The sequence below is a fragment of the Micropterus salmoides genome, unplaced genomic scaffold, assembly GCF_014851395.1.
Source record: "Micropterus salmoides isolate LMB-PRFRI ecotype aquatic unplaced genomic scaffold, ASM1485139v1 Ms_hic_scaffold_22, whole genome shotgun sequence".
In the NCBI taxonomy this organism is placed as follows: Eukaryota; Metazoa; Chordata; class Actinopteri; order Centrarchiformes; family Centrarchidae; genus Micropterus; species Micropterus salmoides.
This window is the reverse complement of record NW_024041373.1, coordinates 8,119,953-8,142,384: the sequence shown is the minus strand read 5'-3', so window position 1 is coordinate 8,142,384 and position 22,432 is coordinate 8,119,953. Positions and strand designations below refer to the sequence as shown.

Here is a 22,432-nt window from a genome sequence, read left to right as displayed (position 1 = left end):
TTGATAACAAAACGCACTGTACACTTCTTGTTTAGGAAGATATTCCACTGGAATAAAAAGTGAGTGAGTGGATAAGTTTTGCACGATGTTTATTGTCAAATCCATGAACAGGAAGTATTCATGCCAGGATATGCTGGCAACTCGCTAAATGTGTAAGGTCTTAAGTAGAAAATGCATCATAGGAAATAATCCTCCACATTACCCTATTTAATTTTGTCAGAAATTTAGATTTTTTTTGTAAACACAATTTGGTCATCAACCACTGGCATGAAATTAAGGCAACATGAGAGTAATGATGAACACTGACAAGTTACTGTACATACAAACTACAACCCATTAATCCCATTAGTTAAGTAAAAATATATCTTAATCTTCTCTGCAACTCAGTCGGGTAAAAAAGCTGAACACAACATGAGCTATTTCAGGCATATGAAAAACAGATTTATTACAAACTTTTTAGGTATCAAAAAGAAAAACAAAAGCCAACTCATTTGGCTCTATGTGATCAGGGTTCGTTGCCATTGACACACTTGTGCTGCTCCATCCGGCTCCTCCGCAGCATCTCGATGTGTTTGGCTCTCAGCCAGCTGTCTCTGGACAGAGAGCTCTGTCCCAGGCTCAGAGACAGCAACCTGCGGACAGATTCCCAGTCAGCCACATCCCACTCAAACATATATCCGCATGAATAAATTAATACTCCAAATACTGTAATCACATTTGTTGCTTTGCATAGCTGGCATTTTCATTGTTAGTAATAATGACTTATTGTTGTGTTTATGTAACACTTTGCCTTTTAAAGAGCAGATAAAAATGAAAGAAATGCCAAATGAAGGAGCTTATATAAACTTTATCACAGCCTACCTCGCCACAACCAGCATCCTGTGGAGGTCCTCTGCAGATATGCTCTGGGGGTCGTCCTTCCTCATATCGACAAAGTCATCCTCAACTGACTGAAGACACCAGAAAAGGACAAGCTGTTAAATGACTTCTAATGCACGCAGATGACACAGACTGCTCATTAAAAAGACACAGACAGGACTGCCTGGTACATGAAGGAACAACTAACCTGCAAGCAACTAGTTCCAAGATACCGATATCATTTTTACGTCAACCTCTAAACATGATTTATTTATTTATTTTTTTTAAAGAAAACATGACAGCGTGTCTCACCTTTGTCACTTCATCAGAGATACTGTAGTCTAGCAGCCTAGCGACGCTTAAGTAGATTCTGAACTTGTTCAGCTGGGATGAAGCCTGCGGAAGCATGTGAATGGCGCTCAGATACTCCTCCAAGTGGGGTGGGGTCACCTGAGACTGTAGGTGTATCTGACAGTCTGACTGTGGAGTTAAAGAGAAGTAACACTGCATTACTACTACATGAACTACTTTTTTTTGTTCCACACACACACACACACACACACACACACACACGTGTTGCTATGCAAAAGTAGGCCCCGCCTGCTATATGCACGCCTAGTTTGGCATATTCTCAAAACTTCCTAGCATGCCAGACAAAGAGCAAAGCCTTGGTGAGCCGACCGTGAGGCATCTGATCAATGTGACCCGCCAGCTGCTCATCAGCCGATAGTGGTTCAATGTAAACACAGCCGTGTACTCCTGACTTCTAATCAACCCTGGGAGTTGTTTTCAGCGCGCTGCCCTTCAATGCAGCACTAATAGATGGCAGAGCCTGACGCCTCTCCCAGGATTGTTCCCGTGGCTCACAGCTGCCACCATGGCAACCCATTAGACAACACACAGGAATAGCACACAGCACATTCCTTGGGCTATTCGCGACAGAGTGAGACCTGGGCTAAAGCCGCTGGCTGGAGGGTTTGCTGTGGCTGACCAATAGCAGCTGCGATGACAGCGTGACACTGGCTGGAAACAAGCTCCAGCGTCACACTGCTCGCTCTCATGAGAGGCTAGTCGAAACCTAACCCCTCCCTGGCCATGCTGGAGGGTTGGGGGTGTCAGTGGTGATTAGGGGTGAGTTTTCGTCCTGTGATTGCACACCTCATCTCTCTTTGTCCTTACCGACAGCAGCGAGCGGGCCTCTGACACGATGAGCACGTTAATATTGCAGGGGAATTCCATCTGGTGGTAGTTAAAGTCATAATAAACCTTTTGCCACGAGATCAGGTTTCCCAGGGCCGTGATGTTACTCACACCTGCACAACGCAAACACACAGAGGAAGATTCAACCTTGTTAGTGCTGGCTCAGTCAGATCATACTAGCAGTGTCTACAGGTTGCCGGGAAAGCATTAACTGCAGAGTCTGTCCTCTCAGTGTCGTCCCCTTGTGGTTTCTAGAAGCCTCACCTGTTGTGTCTAACTGACCCTGCTCCAGCTGGGTTTCATCCAGGAAGAGGGAAGTGTTTCTGGCCAGCTGCAGGACTCCACTCACTAGCCGGTTGGCTACATAGTCCTTCTTGGGCACCAACCGCATCTGGTTCATGTTCTGGAGGCTCATGCCCAGATAATACGACTGCAGAGCGGGGAAAATGTTCAGTGTCATTTATTTAAACCAGAATTACATAAATAAATCTAGCAGTATTGGATGTTGCTTGGAGTGATAAAGTTCACTCACAGAAGGCACTAGCTGCTGGATAATCTGGTAGAAGCGTTCCGTGTACGAGGCGACAGTAGGACAGCCACTCAGATTCAACGTGAACTTCCCCAGTGGGAGAACATCCCGTCTACTGTACCTGCAAAAAGATCAACCACATTGTGAAATGAAAAAGCTCCTTTGGCTCTAGCATGAATCTACAAAACAAAAGCAGGAGGTTTCCTACTTAGACATTACAGACCAAAGTTAACCTACACGTTAGAGATAAGATGCAGAATGAGGTACTCAGCAGCCAGGGCATCTCCCAGAAGGACGTGAGTGAAGTATGTGAGCAACTCTGCCCTGACGGAGGCCATCTCGCTCAGGGTCGAAGATACAACTGAGGAGGATGAAGAGTTAAACCAATCTGTATGGCTGCTTTAAAAGGTTTACAGTGGAAAACACTTGCTGCATTATCCCTCTTCTTGGAAAGCTTAGAAATATATGGTCCCTTTTTTTTCCTGCTTCCCCACAGAGCTGGAACTACAGTTTATGTTGCTTATTTGTTTAATGTTGTTTTCAATGTGTTTTTAAGGATTTACATCCCTTTAGAGGCGCTCAAAAGTCAAAATGTGTTTTTGCATGTTTACAAAAGGGCACCACCGATATATTATGGAGGCCTGCTGTCGAGTTTTAACGTTTTACCGAAAATCTATCACATTGAATTTTCATGACACATTTAAACATTGGTTCCGTTTGCTGACGCCATGCTATTTGACTAATATTTGTGGTATGAATACACATTTTCAGGTCCAAGAGTGACATTGCAACAGGTATCAAAAAACCCCGGCATCAGGTGTTATTTAGCAGCACTTTATGCTAATCAGATGAATTGTGGCTAGACTCATTTAAATGTGTAAAAATCGTGTTATGCAAAATGCTGTGCCCCAGACGCTACATTTCAGCCAGGGTTTTGATAAGGAAACATCAGCACTGATGTAGTGCAATAGCCTTCTACTCTCTTTACTATATTGATGATTACACTTACACAGGAACAAGAAAAATTAAGTTTGGTTATCAAGCAGCATTCACACTACTATTTGTCCTTACAGGCACCGTTGTCCTCCAAGGTGGCAAAGGGCAGCAGGGGGTTGTTGTGGGGCAGTGGCCTGGCGTAAAGCATGTGTAGGCGAGGGACGAGCGAGGCTGGCGGGCTGTGCACTCTCTGCTCCTCTGCTGTCTCCATGCACTCTGTAGGATCCAGGAGGAATGAGGAGGCGTCTCTGTGTGGACATGCCAAGAATGAGTAACGAACACGCTGATCACCACAAGAGGCTAATTCAACTAAACGATGGGTCTTACTTCTCGTCGGCCAGAGCACTGAGAGCGGGACTGACCGAGAGGATGCCGTAGACCTCTAGTGTGTCGTTCAGTTTGAAGCTGTCCCAGTCCTCGTACACCTGCCGACAACACGCATCTTTTAGCTTCTGTTCTACACTCGGAAAGTCTGCTGATTAAGGTGGCATCATCTCTGGAATCGCCTCTTAGAACAAACGTCTGACATGAGATAAATAATCCACCAATATCTGTGTCTAGAGGTTACAGCAATGAAAATGAGGTGATAAAAGCAAAAGGCACCAAAACCCAGTGTTAAGAGATATGACACACCTTGACCAGGCAGGAGGGGCCTTTCTCTCCTGGTAGGGGGAAGTTGAGATCAAGATGGGAGGCAGATGCAGTCTGGCTGGAAGGAGCTTCTTTCTCCTGCCGCTTGCAGTCACCATTGCCTTGTTGTTCTGTGGGACTTTGAGGACCTGCAGCGAGGGGGGAGCAGTTAGTCTGCATTTATGGCAAACATCTCAAGTGGACCAACTTTCTGTCACCCTGCCTGTCCACCTACTACTCCCCGTCTGCAGAGGAAGATAATGAGATATGAATGAAGACTCCAGATTAGCTACTAAATGGACCTTGTGGTGTCAAGTGGTACAACAAGTCTACAAATTTTAGGAAGAACTTTGCGCTTTGATTCTGACCAAAAGTACACCTGACTTTTATATCCGATGTTATGGGGAGCTTAAAATATTTTGCCATCGTACCTGTACTACAAATATTTCAATGATAAAGGCAAATGAGATAAAGAAAAGGTTTCTCCCCTAGTAAAATACTGCCGAGATAAATTTACATTCATGCAAAATATCTTCATGGGAACCAGACAAGACTTGTGTTAAAACAAACTGGACAGTGCTTTAGCATTCAGCTACACAAATCCATCTTCATTTAACCAGCAGCTCATACCAGTATGTGGCTCCCTCTGCTTCTGCGGCTGCGTGTCCATGTCGTCGTCTTCCTCGTAGCTACGTTTTTGCCTGGTCGGAGCATAAGAGGTGGAAGGAACCACTCTTGCTTGGCTAGAGCCGGCGTAGCTGTGCGACAGAATTAAGGAAAACCAGGGAGCAGTATTCAAAAATACTTGCAACACAAGCTGGGTTCAGAAAAGAATGTGTGATAAAAATCTCCTGTTTGAGGAGCATTTCCATCAGGTATGTATTGGCTTAATCTGGACAGTATGAGGATATCTCTTTCACCCAGGGATTCTCTCCAGGGATTGGCACACAGTAGAAAGTCTGTCTCTCTGCTGTCACAGTGTTTCTGGAGTTAAAATCCACCTGAAGATAAACAAGTGTTAGCAAAGCCGAAGCTGAATTGAGCCATTTATGGATCTCTTGAGTGATTTAACAGAGGCGGACTTACCCCACATTCTGTCACATCTTTGTACTTCCCACAATGCAACACCTGGGAATAATCAGACAGTAAAATAAGATGATAACATGATGACATTTAACATATAAAATGCAAAGAATATGCTCTGGGCACAGGAGGGGGCTTATGCAAATAGCTACAGAGGAGAGGACAAGAAAGTGCTTACTTTAGCCTTTGTTGATGGATCAACAGTGTCATACACTCCCATGTAGAACTCTGGATCGAACATGTCTTGGATTAAGCAGCGAAACTTCACCAGGCTGTTGGGCTTCAGGTAGTGCAGAGGGACATCGTTTAAAGACGGGACCTGTACCAAAATGAAGACGGTTCTCATTTACAAGCGAATGTGCTGAGGTCTACAGGCATCTTTTGTACCGCTGTGGAATTTACATGCTGAAAGGACCCCAGACTTGCCTTACCCCGGTACGAGCATCGCTCTCTTTCAGCTGCTCTTTAAAGAATTCAACCACTTTCGCCTCCCATCCAGAGTTTGGATTGTTCTGGGAAGCAGCTAAAATATCAACAAGAGCATAGTGTTACTTTTTGTCATTTAAAGTACCAGAAACATAAATAGGCCTGTATAATAACAGAAAACACTGGCTTTGAGGATACCAGTGATTTGATTTGTTAATAAATAAATCACATAGTTTCAACTTAGCAACAATGATCACAAAGTAAGCATGGGATAAACAGTGTGTTGTGGAGTAAAGAACTTCAAAAAAAACCAAATAAACATTTACATTCGGATGCATTAAAATAGCTGCACAGAATTAACTTTACCAATATTTGCATTTTTGTACATAAAATAACGTTAGGCACTTTTATGATTTTACTTCCTATGACAGTGACAACTTATAAAGAGAATTAAACTATAATGTTAAAATAAATTATTACTTTTGACCCTGCAACTGACTAATACATATCATCATTGTCCAATTTATTCATAAAATATTATTTGACTTTATGTGAATCATCAGGTAAATTACTGCTTATGCATTTGTAAAATAATGATCAGTATCATGTTACCAGCTCGTTTCAATGGTAAATTAAAGGAAATTAACTAAAAATCATTTATATCTTGACAAAAATATATAATATTTCACAATCTCTGAAGTTGTTTAGGACATAAAGTTTACATGTATCTATATCCAAAACAGTTTAGTACATTCCACGAATGTCAGTCGATTTTAGACTACTTTAAGGCACTTTTATGACCCGTGAATGCTCCATTTTCAGTTTGCATTGTACACACAGGACTTCAGATCAAACTGCACATCGGCCACTTGATTATAAATGTAAGTAAGCGTGAAGCTGCTCTGCAACCCGCAGAAACTTTTGTAAGCTATCTGCTGAGAAGCCCAGCTACATGTGGTCAGCATGACAGTTAGCATGGTACGTAGCCACACAGCTAACTAGCTTTCTTTAAGTTCACGCATTAACGTTAGCCGTCATGGAGTGAAGTTCCGGTGTTCCTCTTACCAAACATCCCCTCAACAACGCCGAGAGGGTTGTTAATCCAGTCATGTGTGGAAGGCATCATTGGCGACTGACAAACGCCCGAAGAATATAAAATATATGACAATAAAACCGCTGTGAAAACGCTATTTTGTTAACTTTCGCCCACACCGGATTACAGAAGTGAGGGCGGGAAAATTGCGTCACCAGCAGACGGGCGTAACTCGTTTGTTTTGCACACAGAGACGATCCGGAGCACGGAGATATCACTGGCTGATTTTTTTTTTCTGTACTCCACCGGGCTGGGAGTTTTGGTTTGAGGTTTCTGGTCTAGAATCGAAAAAGTATGTATTATTTATATAACTTACCTGTCATTTAAAATTGTGTGTTGTTGTTAAGCTCATTTGAATGGATAAAATGTCACTGTGTAAGGAGTCTACTTGACCTGTAGGGGGCAGTAGTAAGGGGCAGTGTTTGTTTTTCCTACGACAAACGAACTGCGGCCAAATGACCTGCGTGGCTTTAGTAGATCTATAAACAATGTGTGCCGTTGTCGTGCCGTCAGATGAGCTACGTGATGTTGTAGAGATCATTCAAAACTGCGAGGGCGGAGACAAGGCTGTTTGGAGAACTGAGCGTGTACTGCTTGCCTGCCTGCTCCGGTAGTGGCTACGTGTAATAGTAGGGGAAAATGGCAGATAGAAGAAATAATAATGCTTCTAACACCAGTGCGAATTTGCTATTCAGCGCCGCCCCGGAGTTTAATTTCACTTTGCCTTTCATGCCAGTGAGTCAGGCCTCTGGTCCGGCGGTGTTGTCAGGAGGTGAGATTAAATGCCGACTGAGGAAATGTCTGAACATTAGTGGTGTCCTTAGCAGGCTAAGCTAGCTAGATAGCTAGCTAGCTAGCTAAGTGGGTTCCTGGTTCCTGTGCTACATGATCAGCTGTTATTTGTGTAAAAGTAGGTAAAACAGAAAGAAACTGTGTGTCTGAGCTGACAGTCGTCTGATAGACAGGTTAGCCTAATTGGCAGTGATGTGTTTTAGTCAGACTGTCCCTTGTCTGATGTTTCATTACATGAAGAGGATGTACAGCTAAATGGGAGAATCTTAGTTAGTAATTAGCAAAACATTTTGTGTAAAGCCTTTACATTGGCCCTATCCTTAAACTAACTGACAGATTAAAGCCCCCTTTCCTGGTAAAATCAGTTATATCTGGGAGCTCGGCCTGTATTTTCACTTTGACTACATCCTGAATCTCAGGTCTCTCTTGTGATGAGCACTCATATAATATACTTTTATATAGAGCTGATATGATTGGGCGATTACTCAATTATTTGACAGAAGTGTGAGGATTTGTTGCTTTTCTCGGTTTTCATTTCATTTTAATTGAATATCTTTTGGTCGGACAAAACAAGCCATTTTAAGATGTCCACAGTGGGCGCTGATGGGCATTTTTCTCTGTTTTCTGACATTTTATACACAAAACCCAACTATTATAAATACCATGCATGCCCACTTCCCCTGTTGTGTGGAAATGAGTCAGATGTTTTGGATGTCCCTTGCAGAGTCACAAATGAATGTAATCGCTTATGTTTTACTCTGTTTTGATTTATTAGATGATTCCACTGATGTTGGAGAAGAAGACAGCTTTCTCGGTCAAACCTCCGGGAACGGACCAGCCCCCTCTACATTCAACTACTTCTCCAGCCCCGTAACCAGCAGTGACCCGTTCGCGTCTATCGGCCAGTCGCCATGCCCTCCCCCAGCCCTGTCCGCAGCCCCCACAACAACAGGCCCGGTTTCGGTTCCCAGCAGTGTCCACGTGGCTCCACCACCACCTCCAGGCTCACAAATGAACCCTGCTCCTCTAGCGTTTGGCATTGCAGTTTACCAGAGCCCTATGGGGCGTCACACTCCTCCCCCCACCACAATGACTCCACCACCTCCTCAGATGCAGCCACAGAGTCATAATCCTTACCGACACACCCCCACCAGCAGCAGAGCCAGTCCTTATATTCCAGCTCCGGAGATCCTGCCACCAACACACACACCTCAGCAGAATCCATACTCTCTCAGCTCACCGCCACAGACATTCCCACTGTCAGGACCCACATTCACAAAGGTAGACATAAGCTAATCAGTGATGGTGTCGGATTTGTGTGTTTGCTACATACCTCAAATGCAATCATCAATAATGAAAATGAATTTCTAATCTGATTTTTTTACTTCTCTCTTCAGCCTCCTCCCACACAGATCCAGGCGCCTCCACCTTCAGCCACCACTGCTGGAGCGTTAGTTCCTGCTGGTCCCATGATGCCATACAACTACAATGTCTATGAGCCTGTTCAGCATCACTGGTTCTACTGCAAGCAAGTGGAATCGAAGAGCGTCTGGCTTCCTTTCAGCATCATTGACTCCCTTCAGCTAGAGGAGACATATAACTCAGGTATGACAAAGAAATCCAAACATCTTACCCTGGCAGTGTTGGTGCTCTCACAGCGCAGTGAACCTTTGATCTGCTCTAATGTTTTTGCGGGCTTTTTGTTCTTCCAGTTCAGCCAGACCCAGAAAATGTGATCGTACGTACAGATGGAGGGCGTTATGACGTACAGCTCTATGATCGCATCCGGACTTCAGTGTACTGGGAGGAGGAGCCTACAGAGGTCCGCCGCTGCTCTTGGTTCTACAAAGGGGATACGGATAGTCGCTTTATTCCTTACTCCGAGGAGTTTAGTGACAAGCTGGAGGTTTGTCTCACGACTTAATTTCACCAGAAACGGATGTTTTTAAAATGTAGGGCATATTTTATTATTTTATCCAGTTCTGCAACTTTAATGTACAATGTTTGTATTGTAAATCACTGTACATACTTGTGTCTTTAACTTCAGGCAGAATATAAGAAAGCTGTGTCTACCAACCAGTGGCACCGTAGACTGGAGTTCCCATCAGGAGAGACCATTGTCATGCACAATCCAAAGGTAAACCCTTGTGTGATTAGTGTTAAGTGGTGGTCTTGTGATGATTAAGCCTATTAGCTTTATTTAATGAGTTCTGTTTGCATCCGTAGGTGATTGTGCAATTTCAGCCCTCCTCCATACCAGATGAATGGGGCACAACTCAGGATGGGCAGACCAGGCCCAGAGTGGTGAAGAGAGGAACTGATGATGACCATGATGAAGTGCCTGATGGTAGTCAAGTTCCTCTATACCCAAGTTCATTTAATCCAACCGTAGGCACTTACTAAACCCATAAAATCCAGTTTGTACTGTGTCATTTACACCCCCTGAAATAAACTTTAAGCTTATTGATCCAACCAGAAAGCTCAGATAGTATTTTTAGGACACTAACAAATGTCAGGACGCTATAAAGCAAGATGGGTATTTCAGAAGACTATATATACACACACAGATATATTAGGGGAAATTAATTGTGAGATTTATTTTATCATTTGGTTGTAAATGCATTGCGGCTTGCATGTTAAAATGTAAACAGGGCAATAATTGACTGTGTATGTCAGTGAGTAAAGTGAATTTCAACATTTCCATCCTCTGCAACTTTTCCAGGGGAGCTCCCCAAGGTGGATCATCTTGTGTTCATGGTTCATGGAATCGGTCCTGTGTGTGACCTCAGATTTAGGAGCATGGTCGAGTGTGGTGAGTACCATTCAATCATGTTGTTGGCCAGTAGTAGTGTGCCTTCCGTGGTGACGCTATTTATTAAATAAACTGCACAAACCCTTGTGCTTTCAGTGGACGACTTCCGCAGTGTGTCACTCAAGCTGCTGCACAGTCACTTTAAGAAATCGCTGGATGAGCACGCCATCAGCAGGGTGGAGTTCCTTCCTGTCCAGTGGCACACAGCTCTACATGGAGATGCCACAGGGGTGGACAGGTGAGGAGAGGCAGGTTTACGCTGACGGTGGAAGTTTTTGGTTATAATCAATGCAAACACAAAAGAAAGTCTTATGACACCTTTAGTTGTTATCAGCTGATGTTTGGAGGTTTGGATGTAATGGAAATCCGTCACAATCACTGAAGTATTGGATGTGGAAATGTCAGTGGATCCATTAGATCCAAGCATCCAAAGTCAGTTATCCATTCACTATGCAGAAGAAAGTCATTTTATGGAAAGACTGCACTTACATACCCTATGCAAAGACCATTTTTTCCCGTCTCAATACTTTCTGACTTCCGTACCCTGTCTGTAGCACTCCGATATGAGTGTTATTATTAGTTAGTCATAAGTTATTGCTATTAAACATGTAAACCTTTATTTACAAATATAACATTTCCGTTTTAGAAAAAGGCTTTCCTAAAACAACTGGGTACTGTAGTTTTTTTTGTTGATTATACTTAAACAAGAGAACATTTACATTTGCTGGGGACTATTTTCAGCAGTGGATTAATACTTATTTGGTGCCTTAGTGACTGTTCCCAGCTGCAGGTTGTTGTGTTTGTGGTTTGACTGCTGCATGCATCATGATAATGAAGAAACATGTCACCCGGTGCAACAATGTGGGTCACTGATGAGTTTTTAATAAGATATACCAGGCTTTGGCAGACAAATCCATTGTTGTTTTGGTCTTGTATTTTAGCAATAAGATAAATATAGAATAGGGCCCCCCTGCAGCTCACCTGGAATATCACCGACTTATCATTTTAATGTACTTAATTAATTATAGACTTATTTCTCTTTTGTAGGAGGATAAAGAAGATTACCTTGCCCAGTACTGGACGTTTACGTCACTTTACAAATGAGACTTTGTTAGATGTCCTTTTCTACAACAGTCCCACTTACTGCCAGACCATCATGGACACGGTTGCCCAAGAGATTAACAGACTTTACGCCCTGTTCATGAAGAGGAATCCAGACTACAGAGGCGGCATATCCGTAGCCGGACACAGCTTGGGTAATAAACCTGTTGATTAGCTTCTACACCGCTGGCTTTGTGTTTGTCTTGTTTTTCACCAATAATGGATTGTTCTGACTTTTGTTCTTGCAGGTTCACTGATTCTCTTTGACCTCTTGTCCAATCAGAAGAATGACTCTGCTGCACCGCTCATGCCAATCATACCCTCCTCTAATGGAGACACCAAACAGGTCATACACCAGTTAATTTAATTGATTGAACATATGCAGTAACAAGTCATCTAACATGCTTCAGATCAGTTGAAAAACATCAGATTTTTCTATTAAAACATGGCATATTTGTTGCCCCACTCAGTGTGATATAATAATAAAGGTTTTCAGTTCTTTGGCATACTTATGTGCACATGGATCATCAAAATAATGTTGCAATACATAATTGTAAATTCTGCATCTCATATCAGGTGACAGCCCCCTGTACACAGGGAAATAATGCCGTCACCCCTCCAGCTGTGGAAGAGGAGCCCAAAGAAGACGGGGAAGAGTTTGAGGATCTGTCTGCTATGCTGGAACATCTGGGCTTGTCTGAGTACAAGAGTACCTTTGATGAGGAGAGGATTGACGTAGAATCCTTCGTAAGAACAAAAGTTTCCTTTGCTTGTTCAAAAGTCAAAGGTCACCTAAAGTTTTGTGGTCTACAAAAACTGAAAATGTGGGAAGGAATTTGATAACGGCTCGAGTTTTGATGTTAATCTTCACATATGATTTTTATAAGATAGCGGTGGCTGTTTCACTTTGTCCCTTTCTCATCTTATTTCAGCTGATGTGCACAATTGAGGATCTGAAAGAGATGGGAATCCCACTGGGTCCCAGGAAGAAGATCGCCAAGTTTGTCAAAGAAAGAGTGAGCAAGCAGGTATGTTTGTCTCTTGAGTACCTGTGAGTGTGTTGTGATGGTGATGACCAACACAGTCTTTGTGTCTCTGTCTTGGTTTCCTGTACACAGGCTGCACGTCAGGCAGCGCAGGAGAATAAAGCAGAGGTCAGTCAGGTTGTTGCGCCTCCACCAGCACCAGCAGCAGCCGAAGCTCTTCCTGATCTCACTGTGAAGAAGCTTCCAGCGGGCAACACTATCTCCTCCATCCACGTAGACTACAATTACTTTGAAGTTGGCACTGGACAGGTAACTGGAACTGCGGGATAATGTTAAAGCTGAGTTTGACTTGAAATTTAATAATAACTTTATCATCATGTTTTGTTCTGCAGGTGTCAGTGGTCTACCACGCGCTGGACTTTGAGCCAGTGAATTTCTTCGCCTTGGGTTCTCCAATCGGCATGTTCCTGACAGTGCGAGGACTGGAAAAGATTGAAGAGACGTACCAGCTGCCCACGTGCAAAAGATTCTTCAATATTTACCATCCGGTATGCAGCTCTTCCAACCCCTGCTAATTAAGTAGGGGTGGGGGGAAAAATCGATACAGCATAGTATCGTGATATTTGCCATGGCAATACTGTATCAATACACGGACGCCAAGTATCGATATTTTATTATATAAATTGCAGATGGGAGTTTTAACTTTTTGGTACTAGAATAATAAAATCTGTTGCTTTTTTAGTCAACTTAACAGGACCATATAGAGGACTGAAAAAGTGATATGAACAAACAGAGAAATGTATCTTTTTAGATAAACAGATGTTGACAAAGTTTGACTTTAGGGACCTAATTGGAAGTTGGGAAATTGCAATATATCTCAATATATTTAAAATCGCAATAAAAACGAATCGCAACGTAAATATCGTGATAATATCGTATTGTGGGGCCTCTGGTGATTCCCACCCCTATAATTAAGCTACATATGCTCAAAAGTTGTTTGCCTACATTGCTTGTAGCACGTTTTTATAGTTTTTGTTTGCAATTCTGTACATATTATTGTTGTATGCAAAGTCATTTGATTCAGTCACAATCAGTCTCAATTCTTAAAAGGAGTCTTTTTCACGTTAGTCTGTTATGTATTGAATCATATAAACGTAGTCATTTTCCCTGAAGCCTACTTGCCCACACAATAGTTACTATGTATGAAAATGCAAACTTTGTAGCTAAAAGTATAATCACGATGTTATGAAAGCAGTGAAGCTGAGTAACTCATTACTATCTGGTGGCTTCATGAATGACTCCTTTTCTTTCAGTTGGACCCAGTGGCATACAGGATTGAGCCCATGATAATACCAGAGTTGGACTTGAAGCCTGTTTTGATCCCACATCACAAAGGGAGGAAGAGGCTTCATCTCGGTACGACAGTCTTGCTTGTAACGCCCCCAGATAACTACACCACCGTTGTTCATCACTCATTTTCATAACATATTTGATAAAGCTGCAAGTAAATCAAAGTTAACGCTAAACGCTGACACAGTTCCATGTCTTCGTAAGAGCCTAAACGGAGTGCTTACTGCATGTTGTGTCCTCAGCTCAGAGCACTCTACCCCTTGAGGGTGGGGTGCCCTAATTTGTGTGGTGGTAAAGTACAAAGGCTGTATTCTTACATTGAAATTGCTGTGGTGTAATTAATTGGCAAAACAGACAAACAGTGATTTGTCTTGCTTTTGCAAGTTTCTCTGGTTGGATGTTCTTTAGATTTAAATTTTAACATTAAGGAGAGGACAGTTGGTTTTTTGTTGGTTAATTTTTCAGACACATTGATGTCTAGTAGTTGGTGTAGTAAAATAATTAGGTTTGTCATTTTTTTGTCTCTGCATAGATAAAAAACTTCATTAATCACTTGACAGTCTTTTTCATGCAGATGGATTTAGTGATGGATCTGTTTGTGTTTCAGAGCTGAAGGAGAGTCTCTCCAGGATGGGCTCTGACCTGAAGCATGGTTTTATCAGCTCCCTTAGGAGCGCCTGGCAGACCCTCAACGATTTTGCTCGCGCTCACACCGCGTCTGCCCAGCTTCAGGCTGAGCTGGCCATCGTAGCCAATCAGATCGAAGAGCAGGAAAAGCAAGCACAGGAGGGTGAGTTTTCTCTGATTTGTGACTCTTTAACCAAGATATTTTTGTATTGCGTGACATGTATAACTCCCTTCTGGTTCCTCACAGAGCAAAAGATCCCAGAGAGCCCTGAACCACAAAGAGAAGAAGAGCCTCAGGTGAAGATGGGGATGTTGAATGGGGGGAATCGCATTGACTACGTCCTGCAGGAGAAGCCCATCGAGAGTTTCAACGAGTACCTGTTTGCTCTCCAAAGTCATCTCTGCTACTGGTACATAGAAATTCCTTTCATTCAGCCGAAAATGTAATGGTTGTCAAATCTGTTGATCTTATAGAAAACTAATGTCTTTAGGACCCTAAAACTGAATCCGCTAAATACAAGTGAAAACAAGTGTCTTCCTGTAGTTCAACCGCAGATCTGTATTAACACTTCTGTTGTTTTGTAGGCAATCTGAAGACACAGCTCTGCTTCTTCTAAAAGAGATCTACAGGACCATGGCGATCCATCCAGAGCAGATAGCACATTAATACAATGAAGTACCGGAGATGAAAATAAGCCTGTCTGAAACTTCCCCATTTGGTTTATTTCTTGTCAGTTCTCCTGGATTTTAATTATGCTTTTTCTTCTCTTTTATTTCCATGTAGTTCATTGTATACAGATGAATAATACAATCAGTATTATGCCATTTGTCTTAAATTAAGAAACAAATTAGCTTGTAGATTCAAAGACACTTGAGAAGTTTGATATTACATTTTTATAGAATAAATTATAGAACTGGTCAAGTTTACTGAAAATATGCATCCTCAAATCAAATGCTTACAGCAGAAATGACAGAAGCAGTTCATGCAGCCTTCTGTATGTTTTATTTCATGGTCACAATTTAAAAATAAATTGTTTCCTTGCACAGGTTATTTCTGTTTGAATTGTTGTTTACTGCTGAGAGGAAGGCATGTAACATTTCTCCTGCAGAGCGAGGAGACTATCTACAAAAAGCTGTAACATTTGCAAAAACATTGATTAAAAAAAATTACAGTACAGGATGAGATGCAAGAATAACCTGCTTTAATTGTGAGAAAAATAAAGCACTACGTAGACTTTTGACAGCTGTACTCAGTAACACTACTACTAATCTTTGCGACTGAACTACTCAGCTGTAATATCCGCTCTCATTATGAGATGGAATACAATTATCAGGCCCACAGCTGTATACACTGTTTCAAACACCTTCAAAACAATCTCCAACATTTCACTTTAAGCCTGTAGGCACGTACGACAAACGTATTCAACTCACATGTACCAAACAGAAATATTAGAAAAGTATTTACAACAGTGGCTGTAACATTCAATCGCAGTCCAGTATTAGGAATCATAGTGCTGTGAGTGATTCTCACCAGGCATAAATGAAATTTATTTATACAAATAATACTGGTCCATATAGACCTGATATCATAGCGCTGCATGCTATAAGCACATCTTTGCTCATGGCTCTTAACTATTTAATCAACATGCTTCTCTGTTGAACTGATCACTTGGAAGCTGTCGTCAAAGCAAAGGAAGAACAGTGACTCATTGTCACAAAACACACAAAGGTCCCTTTTTTTTAAAAAAACACTGCCAGTCTGAAACAACATATAAATATAATACTAACAGAACAGTATGGCTCCATACACAAATGCCAATATTCTGGGAAAGACTGTAAATTACCTTGATCTTCAACTTGCAGACAGCTGAGAATCTACAGAAACGTTCTGGTTCTTATGGGGTCAACTTGCATTTTTTTCAACTTCCACTATAAGAAAGTGCAAATTCTTATTTTTCCTTTTGTCAACTGTAAATAAGTAGTTCCACAGCTTGACTTCACACTTTTGTAACTGATTTTTTGTCTATTAAAAAGCCACTCTAAACATTGGCAGCTGTTGTATTTGATCTTGTTGGATACCTTTTTGGAATGCAGAAATCATCTGAAAGAGCTGAAGTCTACTGGCTGAGGTCAAACTCAGCAGGGAAAGGTAGTCAAGCTGCACAGAGGGTGACAATAGTGAAGAAACTGGTTGCAAGTCAGGTGCTTCAGTACGTAAAATGCAATGTCAACCTAAATCCAAAAGATGTTTTACTTGTGTATATTTATTTGTTTAAATCTGCTGTAGCTCTTCAGTAAAAGTTGTACCATGTTTCACACTGACTGATGCTCATTTTTGTACATTCATTAGTCTACAGCTGTGCGGTGAAATGCAGAAGGATCCATGTAAACATGTCTTTGCTGTGGTGCGTTAATTGAGTCAGCAACTCGCAGTCTTAACGTTGGAATCGCGTTTGGTACGTAGAGGCTTACTCAGTCCTCTGTTTTGCTCTGAGTCTTGAAGGCCTGCTTGCGTAGGTGAGCCTCGATTTCCTCACGGAAAACCAACATGCCCAGGTGAGAGTGGGACGCCTCGTTCATGGCCTTGGACTGGATGCACATGCGGTACTGCTCCGGAGTCAGCTCGTCCGCACACTGCTTCTCGTGCCACATGTGGAAAAGGCCGGACACTGGCGTCCGAATCACTATCAGGTCGCTCCGAAGATACTTCCTGTACAAGTGGACGTCTTCCACACCCCAGCCTTTGACTTCAAGATCGAAGCCACCTGGACGAATAAAATCAATTTGTAAGTTGTTAGTCAATGTGATCAGTTTATGAATATATTAAATATTAATCACGTGTGATCAGTGCTTACCAATATTTAGGAAATCTGAGCGATACTGACACGTCATTCCAAAGCCAAAATCTCTCCAGAATCCAGTATCTTTTTTGTGAATCTATTTGAAAGGACATTTTTTAAAATTGCAATAAACAAGGAAACACCACACATTTGGGTTGAATCGAAATTAAATTTAGATGAAAGTCCCCTTTCCACTCAGAATGTGTTTTGCTTTTTGTAACTTCACTTAGATGTTTGAGCTTCACCGTGCAGAGTAATGTTTGTGCATAGATTGATACTAGAAATCAATTTTCTGCTGATGTAGAGAAAGATTTTGTGACACCACAACTAGTTTGGAAGCCAATCATGGTCCAATATGCAACTTCCTGCGCACATACACTGAGAGTGGACTTCTCAATAGGAGACGCATGCATCCAGTAGTTAATACTTTTGAATATTTGCATATTCACAGATTCTAGATGTTTCATTTTGAGAAAAGATGTAGTTTTAAGAGTTTTTAAACTAGGTCGTTTTTGTGGAAAATACCTAACAGACGCAAATCATTATTCTATAGTGTTTGTTGGTCTGGAGTGGAACACATATTTAAATCATAAATGTGAACTTCTAGTCCTTACTAGTTGGAGTTCAGTGGCTGGAGCCAGCTCCAAATTTCCATAGACTATGGCAGGATTGTACAGACTGAACACCACTGGATAGAAGACTTTCTTATCTACAAAACAAAGAATCAAGTACAGCTTAGTATATTTAGTGACAGTCAATCTCTAAAAAAGTTCAAAGACTAATAATACAGTGACTCTGAGCAATAACATGTAAAAACTTACTTGGAGCAGTGTGTAGGCGACAGGTGTTAAGGAACTCAAGTGTAAAATGGATGTCAACGTCACAAAAAAACATTAAGACGTCGCCTTTCTTCCAGGCGTGGGCTCCGATATCCAGACCCCGACCTCGTGAAAACTCCTCATCCACTGGGATCAGAGTGTAATTGGAGAAACTCTCCTCTCTGGAAAAAAAAAAAAACAACAACAAATGCAGTATTTAAATTCCCATGACACGTTAGCCACACATCTTGCATGAGCATATGAAAAGCTCTTCCTCTGGGAAAGGACAAACCTTGACATCTGTTCCAAAGATGACTTCACCTCCTGTAAGCCTTCGTGCCCAAAATAAACCACTGTGAGATGTACTCGCCTGTCCTGCTGTATGCACACCTCCCTAAAAAACATATATAATAATTAACTCAAATTAATTACAAGAACAATAACCCAACAGTGACAAAAACCCGGCCAACGTGTCTACTGACCAAACATTTCACTGAACATGCTGGGTCATGTCCAGCAGGGACAGTTCCTTGTTCATTCTCACCTGAAGTTGTGTAAGAACTGTGAGAAAGTTTCTACTCTGCCCGCCAGCGGCACAATGATGTTAATTATCAGTGCTGATGTTTCTACAGATGTGCTCCTGACTTTCATTAAGGGGCCAAAAGGCCTGAAGAGTGTGACGTGGCGGAAGCTACTGGAATCCTCTTTGGCAAAGAAGAGCTCGTAGAGTGTCCCTTTGTCTCGCTCTGTCCTGTACAGTCCTGCGAAATAAAAGGATATGAAAAACAATGCTACACTGAAAAACCTTTTCAGTTACAGATATCATTCATTAGTTTGCAGTTAGGTAGTGTAGCTCTTACCTTCAGTAAAGTGACCCTCGGTGTAGGTTTGTCTCTGCATCGGCATGTCTTCCTCCACACCATCCTCCTCATCGGGGTTGTTGATGATGTCCAGAGCAGCCTCGATGACCTCCACCAGCTCGTCCCTGCGGTCTTTGCGCACAGGTTTCTCTTCTGGGTGCCGCGTCAGCCCCATCTCCAGCTGGTACACCTTGGAAGAAGTGAAACTCTCAAAGGGCACCAGGGCATACTCACTGGGGAGGCGGGCCCCTGTGTTGACCTCAGCCTTGTCGATCTGAGAGTGCAGGTACTCCAGCAGATCTCCCGGCTCTTGGTCTTTAGTCTCAGCCAGGCCCTGCACCCCGGGGAGCTCCTTCTTGTCCTGCAGAAGCTTCAGCTTCTCACTCATTTCCTGCAGCTCCTGCTTGAGCTGGGCAATCTGGCGCTTTAGACTGGCAGCACGGTTTAGGTGGCGCTCCTCCTGTTCCTGCAGCAGGGCCTGGTAGTACTCCTTCCCGTAGGCCTCCCCTGCTAGGCCGGGCAGGACCAGGCTGGCGTCTGCTGGAGGTGTGCACTCCAGCAGGTATGCGAAGAGCAGCAGCACCAGCAACAGGAAGAGGCCCAGAAAGAGCCAGCGGACCCGGCCCTGGAACGGCAACCCACGCCTGGGCATCACGCTTGCATACACGCTATAGCTGGCAAGTCTGCATTCCCTTTCCCCTCTGATCACATTACTTACAATATGCGTCTTCACATCATCTCAGATGTTTGAAAGGGTGTTTCATTTTACTGCAAAGGTCTTATTTCTTGGCTCCAACCTATCAGTGTCTTAAAACAGTTATCCTGTGTAATCCATGCGATGATCACCTAGGGGAAATCACAGAAATCCACAATACGACAAAAATCTTTTACTTTACAAGAAGCCATTTGTGAAGACTTTTTGATAAGTCTGGTTCAGATTAAAACATTGGAGATCAACAATCAGATCTGACAGCCACAATTTCATTCGGTCAGTGAATAAAATATTTTTCTGTACCATGTTGTGTTTTGTAATGTGTGTCCAACTTCTACAAATATTTCACACATACAAGATTTAACTGGAACCTGAAGAAAACAGTGAATTAGCTGCACCTGGGGAGCTAGCACACGCTAGCTAGCTTTCAGCCAAACAACAGCACAGTGGAAATCTGGTGAGTGAGATCCACAGCAAGTTACTAAAGGCTGACTTCCGCTTTAACTGCTCTCTTTTCAAAATAAAAGCACGACACTCTCCAGAACACTTACATTGAGGAATGAAAGGATACAACAAGATGACAAAATAGTTTAAACCACAACCGTATTCAAGGTTGTTTTCCTGATCACCCTGTGGCGTCATACAAGGCCTCTTAAGTCATTCCTATATCTCTGTTCTGATTGGCTTCTTCAGTCTGATATCAGTGGAGCTTTCGCACCTCCTCCTAACTACTACATACCACACACAATTGTTTCTTGAAGGTCACACAGTAAAAGCTACAGCGCCTGCTCTCAGCACACAAAGTAACGCTGTTTTTCTACCTTGACATTCATAGTCTTCACCTGGCCCCACAGGTGTAAATCAGTTTCAAGACAGCTATAATGAAAACCAGCACGGCTCCTGACGAGTCCAAAGAGCCAGAACTGGAAACCACTGATCTATACTGAAACCCAGCAGTTTAATGTTAATTTGCCAAAAAGCTAATGTAAATACTTAATAAAAAATGACTTTTTTTACTAGACATTGACTGCACATTTTGGATATCATAACTATGACATAAAAATATTTAACATAGGGCCATTCTGCTGATTAAGTCTCAAGGTTTTAACTTGTCATAAAAAGAGAAGAAACTGTATCAACGTTACTGACAACAGCTTGTTTTTAAGCAGATGTTAACAGAACCCCTTCACACTTCCAAAAGGAACTCACACTCTGCAACATGAGTACGTTTGTACAAATATGGTCACGCAAACAGAGACAGATATTCAGCTTACAGAGTGTAAAGTTCAGTAGTGTTCAATTAACCCGTGGGATTATTTGTTCACACTGAACTACCTGGGGGGGATGTCTGCTTTGTAATGTAAGGGACATATTAAATTCTGCAGTCTGTTCACTTTTAAAGCCAAGCAGGATCTGCTGCTTACTCAGCATAATAAACAATATCCTAAACATGTCTTAGCTTTATCTTTCTTCATTCATACATCAACATGGACTCATGAGTTCCAGGGAATTTACTTAATTGTTACTACTTAAGCAGATAAAAGGGAGTTGTATTCACAATTACATGACATGACACTCTGCACAACATCTCTCAACGTATCTGATTATTTTATTGTGTTTTAATTTGAAAAAAAACCCCTCTACAGCTAAAGTAGACTACAGCTTTACACTGAGTTTTAATTAAAGTTTGGGATTCAAACTGTATCATGTACATACTTTGGTGATGACAACAAATGTGCTGTATTTTAGGTTTTGTTGTTGCTACTCAGCACACTGCCCCATAGTTTAACATCTGTCCAAATTACAGCAACATTTACCAGTGGAAATTGTGACACTTACTTTCAAAATTCAAACCGGATATTACCAATGTTCTGCGGCTAGCTTAGCGAGGTTGAGCGCTTCACTACGTTTTCACGTTATTTTATAACCGTTAGATAGCCTGCTTGGAAGTTATAGTAGCATAAAACTAACTACTCACCTAATCTCGTCTTTGTCCATCCCTGCCTGTACTTACAGCCGTGGGTTTAGTATAAAACCTGCAGCGACAGACTGCCTGTGTCGCAAAATGCCACGGAGCACAGAGAAAAGAGTGGGTCGTAGTCTACTTCCGGCCACAAACGAACCAATGGGAACTTTGATAACGAGTGTCGTCATAAAACACGCTGGAACTCCTTCTTCATAATAATAAGGTTTTTATTATTCATTTAATATAATTAATAAAAACATTATTATTATTTTTACAGGCTTCTGAAGACTATATTTTCATTCCCCATGTTTAATCTATACATAAACAAAATTAAACATATCTCTTGTAAATATTAATTACAAGATTGATTTGTTTATTCAAAGGAAGCTTTATCGTAGATGATAACAAGAATTTCACAAGTCCCCAGAGGTGTTTTTTCTTCTTTTCATTAACTACGTTTTTGTGTTTCTCTGTCCCAACTGTTAAAACAACTATCTTATCTGTCTGTGATGAAACACTGATGATACACAGCTCTTAATTGAAATACCACTGAAGTGGAGACAGACCACTTGTTTAATGTTTTATATATGGGATCTGTTATCACGTTGGTGCATAAAGTAAACCAGGACATGTTTCCACAACGTTCTATTTTTAGTCATTTATCCATTTCCTTTATTAATTCCCATTAAGGATGAAATGAGTCTGGATGTGGAAAGCCATGGACAGGTCACATAGCTATTTTAATCAATATTT

General features: G+C 41.9%; 3 protein-coding genes across 5 annotated transcripts; 1 reads left to right on the top strand and 2 right to left on the bottom strand.

Annotated features, from left to right (window-relative positions):
* Positions 1–412: 412 nt before the first annotated feature.
* Positions 413–6,953, bottom strand: LOC119917418 (minichromosome maintenance complex binding protein). Its single transcript, XM_038737742.1, has 16 exons — positions 6,788–6,953; positions 5,728–5,819; positions 5,475–5,615; positions 5,300–5,341; positions 5,125–5,214; positions 4,844–4,973; positions 4,217–4,362; positions 3,911–4,008; positions 3,659–3,831; positions 2,825–2,948; positions 2,591–2,708; positions 2,323–2,488; positions 2,038–2,171; positions 1,171–1,338; positions 862–950; positions 413–632 (listed from the first exon to the last, which is right to left on the bottom strand). Exons 1-16 carry the CDS (start codon positions 6,846–6,848, stop codon positions 506–508), a joined length of 1,899 nt encoding a protein of 632 aa, XP_038593670.1. The 5' UTR covers positions 6,849–6,953; the 3' UTR covers positions 413–505.
* Positions 6,954–6,976: 23 nt separating this feature from the next.
* On the top strand, positions 6,977–16,532 carry LOC119917417 (SEC23 interacting protein). 3 transcript variants are annotated; one of them, XM_038737741.1, is made up of 18 exons: positions 6,977–7,107; positions 8,383–8,888; positions 9,005–9,212; positions 9,320–9,513; positions 9,655–9,744; positions 9,834–9,954; positions 10,330–10,419; positions 10,516–10,657; positions 11,467–11,675; positions 11,769–11,866; positions 12,097–12,267; positions 12,453–12,548; positions 12,639–12,815; positions 12,899–13,054; positions 13,820–13,922; positions 14,464–14,646; positions 14,731–14,893; positions 15,069–16,532. In XM_038737741.1, exons 2-18 carry the CDS (start codon positions 8,619–8,621, stop codon positions 15,148–15,150), a joined length of 2,553 nt encoding a protein of 850 aa, XP_038593669.1. In that variant the 5' UTR covers positions 6,977–7,107; positions 8,383–8,618; the 3' UTR covers positions 15,151–16,532. The 3 variants fall into 3 exon arrangements, with proteins under 3 accessions (XP_038593669.1, XP_038593667.1, XP_038593668.1); XM_038737739.1 differs by lacking the exon at positions 6,977–7,107 and adding an exon at positions 7,350–7,587; XM_038737740.1 differs by lacking the exon at positions 6,977–7,107 and adding an exon at positions 7,686–7,725.
* On the bottom strand, positions 15,664–21,825 carry csgalnact2 (chondroitin sulfate N-acetylgalactosaminyltransferase 2). The gene is made up of 8 exons (XM_038737743.1): positions 21,692–21,825; positions 19,002–19,847; positions 18,686–18,902; positions 18,434–18,535; positions 18,145–18,323; positions 17,938–18,032; positions 17,339–17,420; positions 15,664–17,248 (listed from the first exon to the last, which is right to left on the bottom strand). The coding sequence occupies exons 2-8, from the start codon at positions 19,651–19,653 to the stop codon at positions 16,956–16,958; spliced, it is 1,620 nt and encodes a 539-aa protein (XP_038593671.1). The 5' UTR covers positions 19,654–19,847; positions 21,692–21,825; the 3' UTR covers positions 15,664–16,955.
* Positions 21,826–22,432: the final 607 nt, after the last annotated feature.

Coding starts and splice junctions, on each gene's coding strand:
- LOC119917418 (XM_038737742.1), bottom strand. CDS start 6,848: ATGATGCCTTCCACACATGACTGGATTAACAACCCTCTCGGCGTTGTT. Junction 5,820..6,787: donor CGTTGTTGAGGGGATGTTTG/GTAAGAGGAACA, acceptor TTGATATTTTAG/CTGCTTCCCAGAACAATCCA. Junction 5,616..5,727: donor AGAGCGATGCTCGTACCGGG/GTAAGGCAAGTC, acceptor ATTTTGGTACAG/GTCCCGTCTTTAAACGATGT.
- LOC119917417 (XM_038737739.1), top strand. CDS start 7,455: ATGGCAGATAGAAGAAATAATAATGCTTCTAACACCAGTGCGAATTTG. Junction 9,514..9,654: donor AGTTTAGTGACAAGCTGGAG/GTTTGTCTCACG, acceptor CTTTAACTTCAG/GCAGAATATAAGAAAGCTGT. Junction 12,549..12,638: donor AAGAAAGAGTGAGCAAGCAG/GTATGTTTGTCT, acceptor TCCTGTACACAG/GCTGCACGTCAGGCAGCGCA.
- csgalnact2 (XM_038737743.1), bottom strand. CDS start 19,653: ATGCCCAGGCGTGGGTTGCCGTTCCAGGGCCGGGTCCGCTGGCTCTTT. Junction 18,324..18,433: donor TCTTTGGAACAGATGTCAAG/GTTTGTCCTTTC, acceptor TTTTTTTTCCAG/AGAGGAGAGTTTCTCCAATT. Junction 18,033..18,144: donor TCGCCTACACACTGCTCCAA/GTAAGTTTTTAC, acceptor TTTGTTTTGTAG/ATAAGAAAGTCTTCTATCCA.